The sequence below is a fragment of the Monodon monoceros genome, unplaced genomic scaffold (assembly GCF_005190385.1).
Source record: "Monodon monoceros isolate NGI ecotype Baffin Bay Population unplaced genomic scaffold, NGI_Narwhal_1 Super_Scaffold_2, whole genome shotgun sequence".
Lineage (NCBI taxonomy): Eukaryota > Metazoa > Chordata > Mammalia > Artiodactyla > Monodontidae > Monodon > Monodon monoceros.
Window position 1 is genome coordinate 8841873 of NW_021703776.1, and position 17260 is coordinate 8859132.

General features: G+C 61.8%; 1 protein-coding gene across 1 annotated transcript; it reads left to right on the forward strand.

Annotated features, from left to right (window-relative positions):
* The first annotated feature begins 614 nt into the window (after positions 1–614).
* On the forward strand, positions 615–15601 carry MYO1G (myosin IG). The gene is made up of 22 exons (XM_029233886.1): positions 615–734; positions 2186–2394; positions 2568–2661; positions 3437–3602; positions 3878–3931; positions 4667–4762; positions 5019–5138; positions 5760–5984; positions 6078–6223; positions 6679–6793; positions 7010–7180; positions 7392–7462; positions 8514–8588; positions 8789–8921; positions 9627–9793; positions 10009–10216; positions 12003–12226; positions 12798–12942; positions 13647–13751; positions 13958–14071; positions 14981–15135; positions 15211–15601. The coding sequence occupies exons 1-22, from the start codon at positions 643–645 to the stop codon at positions 15365–15367; spliced, it is 3042 nt and encodes a 1013-aa protein (XP_029089719.1). The 5' UTR covers positions 615–642; the 3' UTR covers positions 15368–15601.
* Positions 15602–17260: the final 1659 nt, after the last annotated feature.

Consider the following 17260-nt stretch of genomic DNA (forward strand, 5'->3'; position numbering starts at 1 on the left):
CCCCGAGGACACAAAGGACCCTTCTGGGAAACATCTGGAAGCCTGGACCAGTGGCAAGACTGGGTCTCGGCATGACGAACCCAGACCACCCGCCCCGTGGCTGTGGCGGGCTAAGCCTGGAAGCTGGCTTTGTGGTTCACATCGCAGCGTGGTCACACTTGGAAGGAGTACTGCCTAGGCTCCTGCCCCAAAGGCCTGGGTATCGGCATTTGTTCACCTTTTGTCGAGGTGCAATGTACCTAACCGAAAATCCGCCTAGTGCTGAGGTCTGAGAGCTGACGGCTTTTGTGGCCACTGCCACGTCAAGAAAACCCTGCTCAGGGTCCCACCCGTGGCTCGGATGCAGCAGGGCTGGGGACCGCAGAGATACGGCTGCTTGGGGCGAGGGTGAGATCATAGAGGGTCGGAGTTTCGACCGTGAGGCACGCCCTGAGGGGAGCCAGGAAGCACGGCTCAGAGCCCCTTGGGAGGGGACGGCAGGCAGGGAGGGCAACCCCTCCCTGGGGCCACAAGAACCCACTTCCTACTTCACCACACTGGCTGCGGGAGGGAGGGCTGGGCCTATGCGAGAGCACCCCTCCCCTGAGCTGCTCTGCACAGGAAGGTCGGGGCAACCTGGCCTGGGTGCTTCCCGCCGGCAGGATGGAGGACGAAGGCCCTGAGTGCGGCAAGCCTGACTTTGTGCTTTTGGACCAAGTGACCATGGAAGACTTCATGGAGAACCTGAAGCTCAGGTAGACCTAGGGTAGGGGCTCCCCTTCTCCCCATCCCCACTCCCGCTGGTCTCCGCCAGTCCCAGCCCGCTGTCTGCGTGACTGCAGGGGGACGTTGGGACAGGAAGGACTGTCGCCTCAGGGCCAGGGCAACCAGCCAGTGCTAGAGCAGGCTTCCCAGACCCGGGCCTCCCACACAGCCCAGGTGCCTCCTGACCCCTCCTCCTGGCAGATGCCAGGCCCCGGACCGGGTGGATGCTCCGTCCCCCTAGTGGGGCTGTGCTGGGCCCTGGGGGCTCCAAGGGAAGTGGTCAGGGCCCACCCTGGGGGTGCAGGTGGACAAGCTGAGATGACACTCTCAGGGGGGCATGTGGGGTGCTTCAGGGCATGGCCGGTAGAAGTGACACGGGGCCCTATTTGCCAGAGGGCAGAGGGCAGGGAGGAGTCGGTGGTGGCACCAGGAGCTGGCTTCATCCCTGGACAGCCAGGGGGAGCAGAAGGTGACTGTGCAGAGCTTGGGGACAGGTCCCACTGACCCCCGATTGCTGAAGTCAGGCACAGGCGGGCCCTGAGCCAAGGTCAGGGCTGTGGGATGGAGAGTCAGACAGGAAATGAGCTGCTCTTTTGGGGGCAGAGAGCTAAGCATGATTTCACTTCATTCCTATAAACTAGCTTCTGAGACAGGTATTACCATCTCCGTATTAACGATGGAACCCCGAGCCTGGGGCCACACAGCTTGCAGATGGGAGAGTCTGTCTCCAGCAGGTCCCGGGTGTGCAGGGAGCCAAGCCAGGGAACTCGCATGTCCGTCTGAGGCAGCTGAGGAAGAGGAACCCGGGACGGCTGTCAGGGGCAGGGCGGGTCCGTCAGGGCAGCAGGCTCCTCCCAGGGCAGAAGAGTCGAGGGAGGGATGATGCACACAGGCACCCTTCCGGGTGACTAGGCTCCTGCAGGGAAGCGCCCAGAACTCTGAGGAGGTGCCCGGGGGGAGGGGGGTGGCACCCCTCCCAGTCCCTGCTGTCTGGGTGGGGCTGGGCTGGGTCGCTTCTGCTTCTGGGTCCCCGCCCAGGTCTTGAGGCGGAAACAGCTGGAGGCCCCTCCCTCCACCTCCCACCCCCATCTGCTCCGGTCCTCAACCCAGCTTCCCACACTGCCAGCTCTGCCTTGGCCAGCGAGGCCTGGGGCAAGTCAGTCCCTTAATAAAGTGGGTAGTCATGATTCCCGTGACATCAGGATCCCCGTGGAGAGCAGCTTGGATCCCACCACCACCTTGTGTGGGGTGCGACTCCCGGCAAACGGCACCAGGAAGGCTCAAGTCAGCCGGCAACCCCTCTCCCCCTCGACTCCCTCGTCTACTCTCAGCCCTGCGGGTGGGCCAGGGCCCCAAGGCTTCCCACCTGGGCCCAATGCCCCGGGACCTAGGTGTGTGTCCCCGACGCCCGAGCACTGAGGACTGGCCCTGCCTGTGCCAGGTTCGAGAAGGGCCACATCTACACGTACATCGGTGAGGTGCTGGTGTCCGTGAACCCCTACCAGGAGCTGCCCCTGTACGGGCCCGAGGCCATCGCCAGGTACCAGGGCCGCGAGCTCTATGAGCGGCCGCCCCACCTGTACGCTGTGGCCAACGCTGCCTACAGGGCGATGAAGCGCCGGTCCAGGGATACCTGCATTGTTATCTCAGGTACCTGCCCTGCAGCCAGGGCCCAGGCTCTGGCTCACAGCCTCCCTGCGCCCCGGTGTTTTCATCTGTCAATGATGGGGAGGTGACTGGAGCACCTGGGAGTGGGGATGGGCACCGGGAGCTGGTTAAGGGGGAGCAACCAGAAATTGTCTGACTGTCCTTCCTTCCGGCAGGGGAGAGTGGGGCAGGGAAGACGGAAGCCAGCAGGCACATCATGCAGTACATCGCTGCCGTCACCAACCCGAGCCAGAGGGCGGAGGTGGAGAGGTGAGGGTGGGGAGGGGGTGGGGAGGGGCCTCATGCCTGATGGGGGGCAAGAGACACAATGAAGCCCGGCTCAGGCCAAGTTCAGTGGCTGTCAGCAAGCCTCCAGGTGAGCCGCAGCCCGGACCTCTCGACCCAAGGAGAGGCGAGGCCCAGCACGTGGGTGCCCTTCCTCTAGGGACAGGAAGGGAGTGAGGTGCAGAGGGCCGACAGACAGGTGCTGAGCCCTCACCGGGACCTGATGGAAGTGGAGAGGTTGGCTGGCCTGTCAGGAAGGCCCAGGAGGCCAGGCCAGGTGTAAGGGTTTGGGTCAGGAACCCGGAACCCAGGGTCCACCTGCCTGCCAGCTGCTCACCAGCGGGGATTTGTAGGAGCTGTGTGGGAGCCCCGGCTCTTCCTGTTGAGGTGGGGTAAGGTGGGGTTCGGGGCAGGAGTGGGGTGGGAACAGCGATGGAAGTTCCCAAGCACACATGGCTGGCAGCGCCGAGCGTGCAGACCCAGCTCCTCACTGGGCTGCAGCTTTGGTCTGGAAAGGCAGGGCCAATGCCATTCAAGGCTCAAGGCTTTACAGGACAACCGCCGTGAGCCCCCTGCAGGTGCCTTTCCCAGCATCTCAGAGTCAAAGGCCTGCAAGGGGCAGCACAGGGCGAGGCCAGGCCCTCAGGCTCCCTCTCCTCCTGTGATGGGGAAGCCTCAGGTGGGGATGCTGGACCTGGGCACACGGCCCCCAGCGCGAGGTCTTTGCGCTACAGCCCCTTGGCCCCTCTGCCCCCTGCAGGGTCAAGGACGTGCTGCTCAAGTCCACCTGCGTGCTGGAGGCCTTCGGCAACGCTCGCACCAACCGCAACCACAACTCCAGCCGCTTCGGCAAGTACATGGATATCAACTTTGACTTCAAAGGAGACCCCGTGGGGGGACACATCCACAGCTACCTGCTGGAGAAGGTGGGCCTTAACACTGAGACCCTGGGCAGGTGGGCCGCACAAAGGCCTCCCTTGGGGGGACCAGGAAGAGCTGCCCCACCACACCGAGCCCCCCAGGCCTGGCATCCTGGGGACAGGAACCTACCTTCTCAGGTGTCCCAGCTTCACTGGGCGGGGCTCCCCCTGAAACCAGGTCAGCCACCACCCCCACCTGCACTGCCCCAGGGGCTCTGGGACAGGTCCCCCGGGGTGGGGCCAGCGTCCAGGCCTCCGTCCAGCTGCTCCTCTCTCCTCAGTCTCGGGTCCTCAAGCAGCACGTGGGCGAGAGGAACTTCCATGCCTTCTACCAGGTGAGCCAAAGCAGGCAGGGGGAGACCTGCAGGGAAGGCCTTCTGATTGCCCCACCCACAGTCCCTTTCCCTCCCCTCTCCCTCTGTGCCATTGCCCCGGCCCCGCCCGTACTGCAGTGGGAGCTCCCTGGATGTGGCTGTGTGTACACCTCATCTGACTCTGACGTGGGGTCCCCCTGGACGCGGGCAGGGCAGTGTCCACACCATGTCTGACACTGAGGTGGATTCTGGACAATGATAGTATCTACACTGGGTTAGACCCACTGAGGTGGTGTCTCCCTGGACTCAGGTGGTTACACCATGTTTGGCCCACTGAGGCGGGATCTCCTTGGACTTGGGTGGTATCTACATTCTTTCTGACTCACCAAAGTGCGTCTGCCTGGACATTGGCAGCGTCTACATCGTGTCTGATCACTGAAGTAGGTCCTCCCAGGACACAGGCAATGTCTGCAATGTGTCTGACCTCTGAAGTGGGTCTCTGTGGACTCAGGTGGTATCTACACCATGTCTGACCACTGAAGTGGTCTTTCCCTGGATAGGTGTGGTATCTACACAGTATCTGACCTAGAAGTAGGTTCTCCCTGGGCTCAGGCGGTGTCCACACCATCACTGTGCTGACCCACACCATGAATTTGTTGGGTCAGCGGTGGTTGAAGGACGCGTCTGTTTGTCCTGCGTACGTGGGTGGGGTCTTTGGAGCTCAGGGGCCTAACGGAGGGGTGTCGGGTCCTCCAGGTGCTGCGGGGCTGTGAGGACAAAGAGCTGCAAGAACTGCACCTGCAGAGAAACCCTGCGCTATATAATTTCACCCGCCAGGGGGCGGGGCTCAGTGTGAGTGGGGGCAGGGAGCCGAGGCTCTAATCACGCTTAGTCCCAGGACCCTGGTGCTAGTGGCCAGTGACTTCAGCAGGGGCCAGGGCGGTGTGCATGGCTCAGAGGGACTGGTGGGGCCCTGACTCGGCAGGCTTTCAGTTGGAGGAATCGGGGCTCAGCGCCGGGATGGGGGTGCAGTGGGTGAGCATGCTCACTGGGACAGAGGAATCAAGGCTCAGCGTGGCACTGGGGTGCTGGGACCTTTCTCCCCCAGGTCTTGGACAGTGACGAGAAGAGCCACCACCAGGCGGTGACGGAGGCCATGCGGGTGATCGGCTTCAGTCCTGAGGAGGTGGCCTCCGTGCACCGGATCCTGGCCGCCATTCTGCACCTGGTGAGCCTGGCTGTGGGCTCTGCGGCCATTTCCCCATGTGGTGCCCTGGCCGGGTGCCTCCTCTGGAGGAGGAGACTGGCCTCTGACAACCAGCCATGTAACTGGCCCACTTCTCCCTCTGCTGAAACTGAGTTGCTTTGGCTATGGGTTCCCACAGGCCGGGCCCTGAGCCGTGGGCCCTGCATGCCCAGAATGGGCCTGGTCCTTGTCTGGTAGATCAGCCCAGACTTAGCAGGCAAGGGCAGTCTGGGCTCAGTAAAGCTGAACACATGCAGACTGGCCTTTTGCTTCCGTCACCTAAGAGCTGTGTGGCCTTGGGCAGGTTACTCAGCGCCTCTGAGCCTTAGTTCTCTCTGAGGAAGCATGAGGAATGGGTAGCACGTAGCCAGCTGCAGAAGGATGCAGTGGGACCATTCACATGACGTTCGGGTGGGAAGCCTTGGGGAAGGCTCTGGCGTGCTCCAGGAAGCGCTCCCCTCTCTCTCTCTGGCTGTGTATGTGGTAGAAGCCAAGCTCTACTGTACCCCGCGTCCCTGCCTCCCCCCGCCCCCCCAGGGGCAGAGGGGTGCAGCAGGCTCCTCTGAGGCGCGGAGCCTGACTTCGTGGATCCCGCATCACCAGGGAAACATCAAGTTTGTGGAGCTGGAGGAGAGCAGTCTGGAGCAGAGGGGCCTGGCGGTGACTGATGAGGTGCTGGTGGACCACGTGGCTGAGCTGACGGCCACACCCCGGGGGATGGTGCTGCGCTGCCTGCTGGCTCGCACCGTGGCCTCGGGAGGCAGGGAACTCATCGAGAAGGGCCACACTGCGGCCGAGGCCAGCTATGCCCGGGACGCCTGTGCCAAGGTGCTCTGGAGGCGGGGGGGCAACCTGGAGGCCTTCCCGGAGGAGACGAGGCCAGAGGCAGTCAGAGGCAGCTGGCTCCTGGCCTCTTCCCAGGCAGTGTACCAGCGGCTGTTTGAGTGGGTGGTGGACCGGATCAACCGTGTCATGGAACCCCGGGACCGGGACCCCCGACGCGACGGCAAGGACACAGTCATCGGCGTGCTGGACATCTACGGCTTCGAGGTGTTCCCTGTCAACAGGTGGGTAGCCCTGCCACCACACCCTGACCCCGCCCACCCTCTAAGGCCGCCTTAGTCCTGGGGAGCTCGGCTGGGCTGGGGAGCAGGGGGTCCGGCGTCAGTGCCAGTCGGTCCCTGGCCCCAGGCTCGTGCCTTCAAGCCGGCCTCAGCTGTGCTGCCGTCCACTGGTGCCTGGGAAGGCGAGATCTCGGCTCACTTCCCCTCGCTGGGACTCCCAGATCCACTCCAGGGCGTGCGTGCTGGACTTGGGGGCAGGCGGGTAAAAGAGCGGCCCGGAGCGGGAGATGCTCCCCGACAGAGAGGCCACTTGGGACGCCTGGCACCAGCGCCCTCAGGCAAACTTCTGGGGATCTGTTTGCGGGGAAGCCTGCCATTTGTTGCGCTCGCTCCCCGTGGAGCCAAAGCCCTGAGGTGGGCGGTCGAGGCATGACTCTCAGCGGCCCCTCCGCCCCCAGCTTCGAGCAGTTCTGCATCAATTACTGCAACGAGAAGCTGCAGCAGCTCTTCATCCAGCTCATCCTGAAGCAGGAGCAGGAAGAGTACGAGCGGGAGGGCATCGCCTGGCAGAGCGTGAGTGCCGGGCCGTCCTGCACAGCGCGGGCCCGGAGGGAGAGGCATGGCGCTGGGCGGGCGGGTGTGTGCAGAGGAGGGCGGGGGGAGCGGGTGCCGGGCAAGAACTCGGGCTCGAGGAGTGGGGGGGGGGGGCGGGGAGCGGGCGCCGGGCAGGAACTCGGGCGCGAGGCCGGCCGACGGGGCTCGGGAGCTGTCCTGTTTGCCCTCCCGCAGGTGGAGTACTTCAACAACGCCACCATCGTGGACCTGGTGGAGCAGCCCCACCGGGGCATCCTGGCTGTGCTGGATGAGGCCTGCGGCAGCGCGGGCCCCATCACCGACCGGATCTTCCTGCAGACCCTGGACACGCACCACCGCAACCATCCACACTACACCAGCCGCCAGGTGCCCCTCCGCCCCTGCGGTCGCCCCCCCCCGTGCACCCCCGGCTGGTCCCAGCACTGGAAAGGGCGCCACAGGTGCCACGCTGCCTGTCTTGGGGTGGGGGTGGGGTCCTTGGCGGTGGCTCAGCCTTCTCTGCAGGACTGCCCCCCCCCCCCCAGACCCCCCCCCCCCTCCTGCCCCTTGCCCCGCCCTCCCCCCCCCCCCACCATAGCTCTGCCCCACAGACAAGACCATGGAGTTTGGCCGAGACTTCCGGATCAAGCACTATGCAGGGGATGTCATGTAAGGGCCCCCCACTGAGCGTCTGGTCCCCCCCTCTGCCCCTTCCCCTTTTTAAGGCACTGAAAATATGCCCTTCACCAGATTCACAAGTAAAAAGCATACATACAATGGAGCTTTTAAGATAGCGATTCTCAGCCCTGACTGTATCATAGAATCTTCTGGGAAGCTTTTTAAAAAATGCCCATTTCTGGGAGAGGGGCTGGAGATTCCGAGGTGCAGCCAGGGTGGACCTCTGCTCCTAGCCCAGGGCCAGTTCTTGTCACGCTTTGAGCAAAGCCTGCACATCCAGGTGCAGGCCAGCAAGGAGGAGCAGAGGGGCGAGAGGCTGTGTCTCTGACAAGCTCCCAGGCCAGATGGACACTGCGGGTCCTCAGGCCACACACTGAGTACCGAGGCCCCAGGTGTCTTCCAGGGGTGGCCATGATTATTATTAATTTCCCTGTCACTCACCTCACCTGGAAGTGGATCTGAGGTGACACAGAGAGAGGCACAAGTGTCCAACGTGTCCTTCGCAAGGAGAAGAAATAAGAGTCCAAAAGACGAAGCCACCAGAAGTCAGATCCCATGGCCTTGAGCCTTTCTAGGAGCTGCAAGTGAAGCCAAGATTTTAGCGCTGAGCTTTCTAACAGTCAAAGGGCGAGACGATGAATCTGAGGCTCTCAGTGCCACTGGAACAAAATAGACCAATGACTCAGGAGTTCCTGGTTGTAATTGTAATCGCCGATATATTTGGAAACTCAGTAGGCACTGTTCTGAGCTCGTGGTCTCTGTTGAGGCACAGAGAGTTTAAGTAACTTGTCCTAGGTCAGGTCACACCGCGTGTATGTGCTAGAGCCAGGGTTCAGTGATGTGACATTTAGCACCTCTCAGGAGAGAAACTTTGGAGGGAGGAGGGCTTATGTGATGAGAGGGAAGACAGAAAGGAGAGGGAAAGGAAGACGAGCACGTGAGGAGGAAGGAAGAGAGGCTGACCAGGTGGGGGGAGGGGGAGGGGCATGCTGGGGGCCGTCCGAGGGCCCCGTCTCCTCAGTGGCCCTGTCTCCCCGACCAGGTACTCGGTGGAGGGCTTCATTGACAAGAACAGAGACTCCCTCTTCCAGGACTTCAAGCGGCTGCTGTACAACAGGTGAGCAGCCTCTGTGGGCATGCGTGTGGGCACCAGAGGGCGAGGGCCCAGGGGCTCTGGCCGGAAGGGCCTTCAGACACTCCGGTCTGACCCTCACAGACAGCCTGAGGGTCAAAGCTGAGGCCATGAAGCTTACAAATGGCCAGGCTGGGGTGTGGGCTGTCCTGGAGGGCGGCTGGCCATGCAGCCTGTGTCCACAGCACGGACCCCACCCTGCGGGCCATGTGGCCAGATGGGCAGCAGGACATCACGGAGGTGACCAAGCGCCCCCTGACGGCTGGCACGCTCTTCAAGAACTCCATGGTGGCCCTGGTGGAAAACCTGGCCTCCAAGGTACACCACCCCCCCCCCAACCCCACCTTGAGTCTGGATCCTTCCGGATCCTTCTGTTTCCTCTCTGCTGCGAGCCACAACCCCTCCAGCAGGGAGGGACCGGCCGCTGCACAGGTTAAGATGCCCTGGACCAGGCTGAGGCTTGAGTAAATGCAGGGTCCCAGCAGCCTTCCCCTGGCCTCATTGCCTCTTGGGGATGGGCTGGGGGAGACCTTGCTCAGAGCTTGGGTTGGCCCAGCCCTGGTGCTGCCCAGATACGGGTTAGCTTCTGGAAGCTGGGGTCACGGGGACAGGAAAGTGGCACGAGCACCTCACAGAGCTTGGGGCCCAAAGTCAGAGGGGGCAGTGGAAGGACAGCAGAATACCCAGAGACTCAGCAGGGCCTCTGGGAAGCAAAAGGAAGGGCTAAGGGGCTTTGCTGCCCGGTCAGAACCTGGCTCTGGGCCAGCCTCCTGCCCGCACCCAGCACTGGGCTCCCAGGTCCCATGCTGCCCGCCACCCCTCATCCCGCCTCCTCCTGGCCTCAGCCTTCGGCCTGCCCGTGTGCCCTCAGCCTCCCCTTCCCCCGAGAGCCTCTTCCCCACACGGACCGATGGTAGAGTGGGAGGATGGAGATGGCAGAATGGAGACAGCTCGCTTGCTGCCCCTGCCGGGTGACTGTAGGGCCGTGACACTGGCCCCTCCGAGTGTCCTTTGTCCCCACAGGAGCCCTTCTACGTCCGCTGCATCAAGCCCAATGAGGACAAGGTGGCCGCGAAGCTGGATGAGGGCCACTGTCGCCACCAGGTCGCATACCTGGGGCTGCTGGAGAACGTGAGGGTCCGCAGGGCCGGCTTCGCTTCCCGCCAGCCCTATTCTCGATTCCTGCTCAGGTACGGCCCCCTCCCCCGGGGGCGTGTGTTTGAGGGGTTCCAGCAGCGGGCCGCGGGTGCCCAAAGCAGCGGGCGCTTTTCAGACTTCAAGGCGGGAGCCTGCATGCATGGCGTCGGGGTGGGGGTGGGGGAATGGGGGCGGGGCGAGTCAAGGCGGGGCGAGTCCGCAGTCCTCCACAGGGTCTGGCGCCCACTGCCCGGTCCTTCTGTGACAGGTACAAGATGACCTGTGAGTACACGTGGCCAAACCACCTGCTGGGCTCCGATAGGGCGGCCGTGAGCGCCCTCCTGGAGCAGCACGGGCTGCAGGGGGACGTGGCCTTCGGCCACAGCAAACTCTTCATCCGTTCGCCCCGGACGCTGGTCACGCTGGAGCAGAGCCGCGCGTGTCTCATCCCCATCATCGTGCTGCTGCTACAGAAGGTGCGGCGGGGCTGGACGGCCCCCAGGGAGGGTGTGGGGGGATGGGCAGGAGAGGGCTGTGTGCGCTACCTGGGGGGAGGGGAGAGATGGATGTGTACCACCCGGAGTTGGGGGGATGTGCGTGCACTGAGGGGAGCACAGGCACACTTCCAAGTACCGGGGCAGCCCCCGCTCGCAGGTGACAAACCGATGCTGAAACTGACTTAAGCAAAAAGTGGGGCTGTTGTTCGGGTCCCCTCTGTTCTGTGGCCACCAGCCTCAGGCCCAGGTGCTCAAAACAAGACACTCAGGAACCTGGCTTCCTTCCTTCCTTTCTTTTTTCCTTCTTTTCTTCCATTTATTCTGAAAGATTTCAGACCAGGAGAAAAGCGCGCAGAATGGTGTGCTCTTTTCCCACAGGCTACTGCCCTGTGTCAACCATGTCACATGACCAACGTGGTTTTGGGTAGACATCGCACCTCTATCCCAGTTACTCTGAAGCAAATCATTTCATTTATAATCATTTCAGTATGTCTTCCCAAAGGATAAGGATTCTCCCACCTCTCCCCGTAACGTTTTATTTTTAACATTTCAAACCTACAGAAAAGTGGAAAGATTCGTACAATGATTACTATCACCTGGATTGCTCCAATTATGTTCTCCCCTCCCCCCCGTCTCTGTCTCTCTCTTTCTCCATACGCACATACAGATACTCACATATGCATACATTTGTATTTTTTCCCAAACCATATAAAGTAATGACACCCCTAAATCCTTCAGCACGCATATCCTAAGAACAAGGTCATCCACCTTTATAACCACACTGACATTAGCACATTCAAGAAGCCTAACACTGGGAGTTCCCTGGCGGTGCAGTGGTTAGGGCCCTGCGCTTCCACTGCAGGGGGCATGGGTTCCATCTCTGGTGGGGGAACTAAGATCCCGCATGCTGCAGGGCATGGCCAAAAAAAAAAAAAAGAAACCTAACACTGATAAAATATATTCTACACATCTGAATGTCTAATATGTAGGCCATATTTAAATTTCTGAAAGGGTCCCACTATGACCCATTACATCTTTTATTTTTTAATTTTTTTATTTTTAAATGGTATGGTAGAGCAGTCTTTTTTTTTTTTTTTTTTTGACTGTGTTGGGTCTTTGCTGCCGCACACGGGCTTTCTCTAGTTGCGTCGAACAGGGGCTACTCTTCGTTGCGGTGCCTGAGCTTCTCACCGCGGTGGCTTCTCTTGTTGCGGAGCACGGGCTCTAGGTGCGCGGGCTTCAGTAGGTGTGGCTCGCGGGCTTAGTTGCTCCGCAGAATGTGGACCTTCTTGACCCAGGGATCGAGCCCGTGTCCCCTGCATTGGCAGGCGGATTCTTAACCCCTGCGCCACCAGGGAAGTCCCCCATTACATCTTTTAAAAACCCAGAATCCAACTAAGGACGACACACTGCATTTCATTGTTACCTCTGTTATCTCCTATAACACACAGGGGTTTTTTTTTAAGAACGTGACCTAATAGCATCACAAACAGGATTTAGAAAGTTCAGGCTGACTTGCTGCTGTCCTGTCCAGTCAATAACCACACGTCCCCAGTCGTGTCCTCAGTCTGTTCAACTCAGGGTCTATACGTTGCTTAAGTCTCTTTTAATCTGTGGGTTCGCTGGGCCGCTTGCCTTGTAGGATCTTCAGTCTGGGTTTTGATGGTTACATTCTCGGGTGCCCCTCCATTTTGGGGTCTCCTAAGGTGAGGGAGGCGGGGCCTGGCAGGGCCTAATGGAGCACCACCTCCCACTGGCCCCCCAGGCATGGCGGGGCACGCTGGCCAGGCGGCACTTCCGGCGACTGAGGGCCGTCTACACCATCATGCGCTGGTTCCGGAGGCACAAGGTGCGCGCTCACCTGGCAGAGATGCAGCGGCGATTCCTGGCTGCACGGCAGCCCCCGCTCTACGGCCGTGACCTTGTGTGGCCGCTGCCCCCTGCTGTGCTACAGCCTTTCCAGGACATCTGCCAGGCGCTCTTCTGCAGGTACTCGCCCTCTGCCACCGCCCCTCACTCTTTTCCACTCAGCTAGAGCCCACTGAACACCCGGACCGGGCCATCTGAACCCCTTGGTGCTACCCAGGAGACAGGTGGTCCCACTGGATAAGCAGAAAACAGGGGGCTGTGCACATCAGCTGGCTACCCACACCCCACAGCCGGTGGAAGATTCCTAATGCCCCCGGCACCATTCTGGACATCTGGAGGGGATGCAGGCCTCCATCTCCTTGCTAGAGGCTTGCAGGGAGGGTGGTGGGTCAGAGCTAGAAGTGGGGGAAACTCTGCAACTGAGCAGGGCTTTGAAGGCTGAGTAGGAGTTCTTTAGGAGAGGTGTGAAGGGCAACCAGCGTGCTCAGAGCAGGAGAGGCCACCTTCCACTGAGACCAGGGAGGCTGGGACACAGAGGGTGGCTAGTGCCTGGCTGAGGGGCCTGGCCTTATCCTGCGGGGGAAGGGACATGAAAAGGCACTAACGTGTGTTCTCAGGAAAAGGGGCAGAACCAGGAGTAGGGAAGGGTGAGGCTGCACAGGGGTCTGTCTGACCACCTGGCCCTCTCCAGGTGGCGGGCCCGGCAGCTGGTGAAGAACATCCCCCCTTCAGACATGGCTCAGATCAAGGCCAAGGTGGCTGCCATGGCGGCCCTGCAGGAGCTGCGACAGGACTGGGGCTGCCGGCGGGCCTGGGCCCGGGACTACTTGTCCTCCGTAAGTGTCAGGGCTATGGGGTCTGGGTGCCAAGGAGAGGCTCAAGGCTGAAACCTTGCCCATGTCAGCCTCAGTTGTCCTCTCCCTGAGCCTGGCTGTCCTGTGGGCTGTACCCCTCTGTTCCTGCCCCCGGCCTCTGAAGTTCAAGGGTTTTCACCCAGAACCAGCTAGCCTGGGCTTTACTCAGCACCTCCCCCTCTGCCCTACTCCCACTTGCCTTCCTGTGTTTTCAGGTCAGCCCCCCCATTCTCCGGCACAGATCCCCCTTCTTAGGCACAGCCCCCTGACTCCATGCCATGGCCCCCCTTGGCCCACACGGGTGCTGTGAGCCGCCCCCTGGCCCCATTCTGCAGGGGATGAAGCCTTAAGGGCGAGAGGTTTGCCCAGGTGGGTGGCTTGGCATGGAGGAGCGAGGTCCCACCCAGCCCCTTCCATCTCTCAGTCTGCCCGGGCCTGGCGTGGGGAGCTGGGCTGGTGGGTGGTGTGGACGGCACAGACATGTGTGCCTAGAACCTCAGGGCTGCAGGGGGTCTGTGCGGTGGGCCTTAGGGAAGCCAGTGCGGCAGGTGGACCCACCAGGAGGCTGGCGCATGGCCTGACGAGGTTCTCTGAGGTCAAGGATAACTGTGCCAATTCCCTGAGAGTTGCTGTCAGTCAAGCATGGTCCCAAGACCCCATCCCAAGCAGCCCCCATCTGTCCTCAGGCCACAGACAACCCCACAGCCTCAGGCCTGTTTGCTCAGCGACTGAAGACGCTTCGGGAAAAGGACGGCTTCGGGGCCGTGCTCTTCTCCAGCCATGTCCGAAAGGTGAGCAGTGGATGCAGGGCTGCAGGCCCGTGCAGCCCTGGCCCAGGCCTAGCTTAGAGGTTTCACAGCTGACCCTGAAACTTCAAAAGTCGTCAGCTCCAGCCCCGTCAGTGAGAGAGTGGCCTCAGGGAGGCGAGGCCACCGGCCACACCTGCTGGGGAGCCCCCTGGGGCAGGCAAGTGACCCTGAGAGCACCTGTCCCGCAGGTGAATCGCTTCAACAAAAGCCGGGACCGGGCGCTTCTGCTCACAGACCGGCACCTCTACAAGCTGGAGCCGGGCCGGCAGTACCGGGTGATGCGGGCCGTGCCCCTGGACGTGGTAAGCCCTGTGCGGGGGCGGGGCCATCCGTGAGGCCCTAGCTGGCCCGGTGTCCTGCTGGGCACTGCCAGGCCCCTCCCCTCATGCCTACCTGGGATGACCGGAGCTTTCTAGAACTCAGCATCAGCTCAGGATGGCAACTCCTCCCCCCGCCCCATGCGCCCCTGCTGAACAGCCTGCAGAGCCCCATCCTCAGCCTCCTCGCCCCCCTCCTGCTCCACTCTTTGGCAGAACGAAATGCCAAATGGCCCCTCTTCCCCACATCTGTGCCAGTGCCTGCCCGGGGGTCTCCGCCACTGGACCGCGTGGAGCTGGCTGCAGTGTGTGGCTGCCACCCGCCTTTCACCCCTCTGTCCAGTTCTGTGACCCACTTGCTCCCTGGAGTCGCAGCTCATATTCCCACAGGCCAAGGGGCAACCCAGGGCAGGGACTGAGGCTGGGGGTCCCTGTAACTGTCAGGCTGGAGGACCATCCGGCATGGTGGCCACGACCCTTGTGGCTATTTAAATGCAATGAAAAGGAAAGAAAAGTAAAAGTTCAGCTCCTCAGTGGCACCAGCACATTCAGGTGCTGGAGAGCCACAGGTGAGCAGTGGTGCCATGTTAGACTGTGCAGATCTAGAACATTCCATTAGGGCAAAAAGCCCTCGTGTGCGGTGCGCCCTGCCCGACCCTCGCCTTTATGGGCAGAACCAGAGAGGGAGGAAGGGGACCTAGAGGGGGCAGCAGGGTTGTGGGGCCTGGGGGAGAGGAGGGGAGCTCGGGAGAGGCCGAGGGGAGCGGGCGGGGTGCTGGGGAGGGGAAGATGCGTGCGGGGGGCGGGCCTGTGCTCCTGGGCTGTGGGGTGGAGGTGCAGGTTTGGGGAGGAGGGCCTGCCGTGCCCCTGACCCTGAGACCCCGCCCCCTTCAGGTGACCGGGCTGAGCGTGACCAGCGGGCGGGACCAGCTGGTGGTGCTGCACGCGCGGGGCTACGACGACCTGGTGGTGTGTCTGCACCGCTCCCGGCCGCCGCTGGATAACCGCGTCGGGGAGCTGGTGGGCGTGCTGGCCGCGCACTGCCAGGGGTGAGTCTCGGGGCGCGGGGGCGGCTGCGGGGCTGCAGAGCCCTGCCCGTCCTGACCCTGACCTCCCTCCTTCAGGGAGGGCCGGGCCCTGGAGGTCCGCGTCTCCGACTGCATCCCGCTGACGCAGCGCGGGGCTCGGCGCCTGGTCTCCGTGGAGCCCAAGCCGGAGCAGCCAGAGCCGGATTTCCGCTGCAGCCGCGGTGCCTTCACCCTCCTGTGGCCGGGCTGCTGAGCCGGCCTACCCGCCCGCACCGGGGCCTGGCCGAGGGGTTCGCCACCCGCGCCCACACCGGGGAAAGATCGCAGTCTCGCTGTGCAATAAAGGACGCTGAGTCTGTGATGGGCGTAGGCTTGTGTCGGGGGGCGGACAGTCTCCAGCCACCGCCGATTTGGCAAATGTCACCCCAGTGTCCTCTGCTGACCCCTGCATCCAAGGCTGCCCCTCTTGGGTTTCCGAATGTCCCCAGAGCCTTGGTCTCTTTCTCTCTCCTGCCCTCTTGTAGGACTGCATTTTTCCTATTGGGCCATTGGGGAAGCTTGGGGGTCCCAGGGCCGCCTTGGGACGGGGCTTGGGCAGAGCACACACTGGGGGCACACACTGTCCCAGCTGCTGTCTGTGTCGGTGCTCGGTATGGGCATCCCACGGCCTGGGAACCCTACCTCTGGGACACCGGTAGCCAGGACTCCCCAGACTCTGGGAGCCCGTCCCCATGCCTGGGGTTTCTCCAGGAAGCCAACCCAAGGAAGGCCAGAGTGAGCACGCCCGCCCCCGCTCAGGCTAGCAGAGCCTCTCCCCAGCCCCTGCCCCTGCCCCGGCCCTGTCCAGAACCAGGCCCTCTCCTCTCCTCTTTCAGTAGGTGGCTTCTCTGCCCCCAATGCGGCACTCTTCCTCTTCCTGGGGCACCCTAAATTTGGGGGCATCCTTGTTTGATTGTGCCCTGTTGGTGTGGAGAGAGGTCGCTGTCTGTTTGCCATGGCCTTTGGGTGTGTCATGGAAGGGCTGAGAACTTACTGAGGCTTCCCCTTGTTACTGTCACCTCTCCTCTCCTGGGGGGTGGGGGTGGGGTCACCTCCCGCCATGCAGGTCTGTGTCTGGCTGCTCCTGCCCTGGAAGAGGCCTTGAGGCCCCCAAAGCCCCCAGATGGCCTACTCCGGCATCTCTTCCCGTCTCTGGTGACTCTGGTGGCTTTGGGACAAGCCCTTCCTCTTGGTGTTCCTGTCCCTGCTGCTCACACCAGTAACCCTGCTGCCTCCCTTCACCTCCATCCATTACGTGGGGCCCCTGCCGAGGCAAGCTGGCTCCACCCCTGAGTAACTGTGGGATCAGCACACTTCTCACCCTGGACTTGCGCCTTCTCTCAAACCCTAACCTGCTGCGGCCTAACTCCCTGTGGCTGCCAGTTGCCCATGGAGAATGCCACCCGGCTTAACACCCCCTTCTCACTGCACTTAGGAAGACGGCAGCATCCTAATCAGACAGGCCTGCTGGCCTCCCAGAATCATCCCCACACACGCGCAGAGCGCTTTCAGGTGACAGGACCCCAGCCCCTTCCACCCCAGGACCTTTGCACATGCTTCTACCTCTGGGAGGAGTGTCCCTGTTGCCCCTCTTCACCGGCTTGAGCCTCCTTCCTCGGGTCCTCTCCTACATGCTCTTTATTCCCTGAATTCCCCTCCCACCCCACCCTCATGGCCCCCTTCTGCGGAGCACCTTGTCCTGAGCTAGTAAGACACACAGTACTTCTCTCTTGAAGCACGCAGGTCACCTGCAAACATTTCATTGGTTTCTGTCATTGTTGGTTTGCGTCAGTCCTCACCGCCAGTCATGGTGGCCTTGATGGACGCTGCTCTGCTCACCACCGCAGCTGCTGGCTCCATTGCGGGGCTGGCCCTGGTGGACACACAGGGACCACTCACTGACCAACGACAGGAGGTGTTTGCCGAGTGGCAGCTTGGCAGAGAAAGCTCCCATCAGTGAGAAAACGAAAGCAAACAGGCTTGGGTCTAGAGAGGGTTTGTCAAGGGTTTGTCTCTCAGGAGGGCCGCCTTCCACAGAAGGGGCCGCTTTTGCAGTCTTGTGTTTTGACCTGCTGAGGTTTCCCACTGAGGATGGGAACTGTTCACA

Bases quoted from the DNA above. Each gene is read 5' to 3' on its own strand.
- MYO1G (XM_029233886.1), top strand. From the start codon at position 643: ATGGAGGACGAAGGCCCTGAGTGCGGCAAGCCTGACTTTGTGCTTTTG. The intron at 5,139-5,759 runs GTGAGCCTGGCT...CCGCATCACCAG, and splicing joins TGGCCGCCATTCTGCACCTG to GGAAACATCAAGTTTGTGGA. The intron at 13,752-13,957 runs GTGAGCAGTGGA...CCTGTCCCGCAG, and splicing joins TCTCCAGCCATGTCCGAAAG to GTGAATCGCTTCAACAAAAG.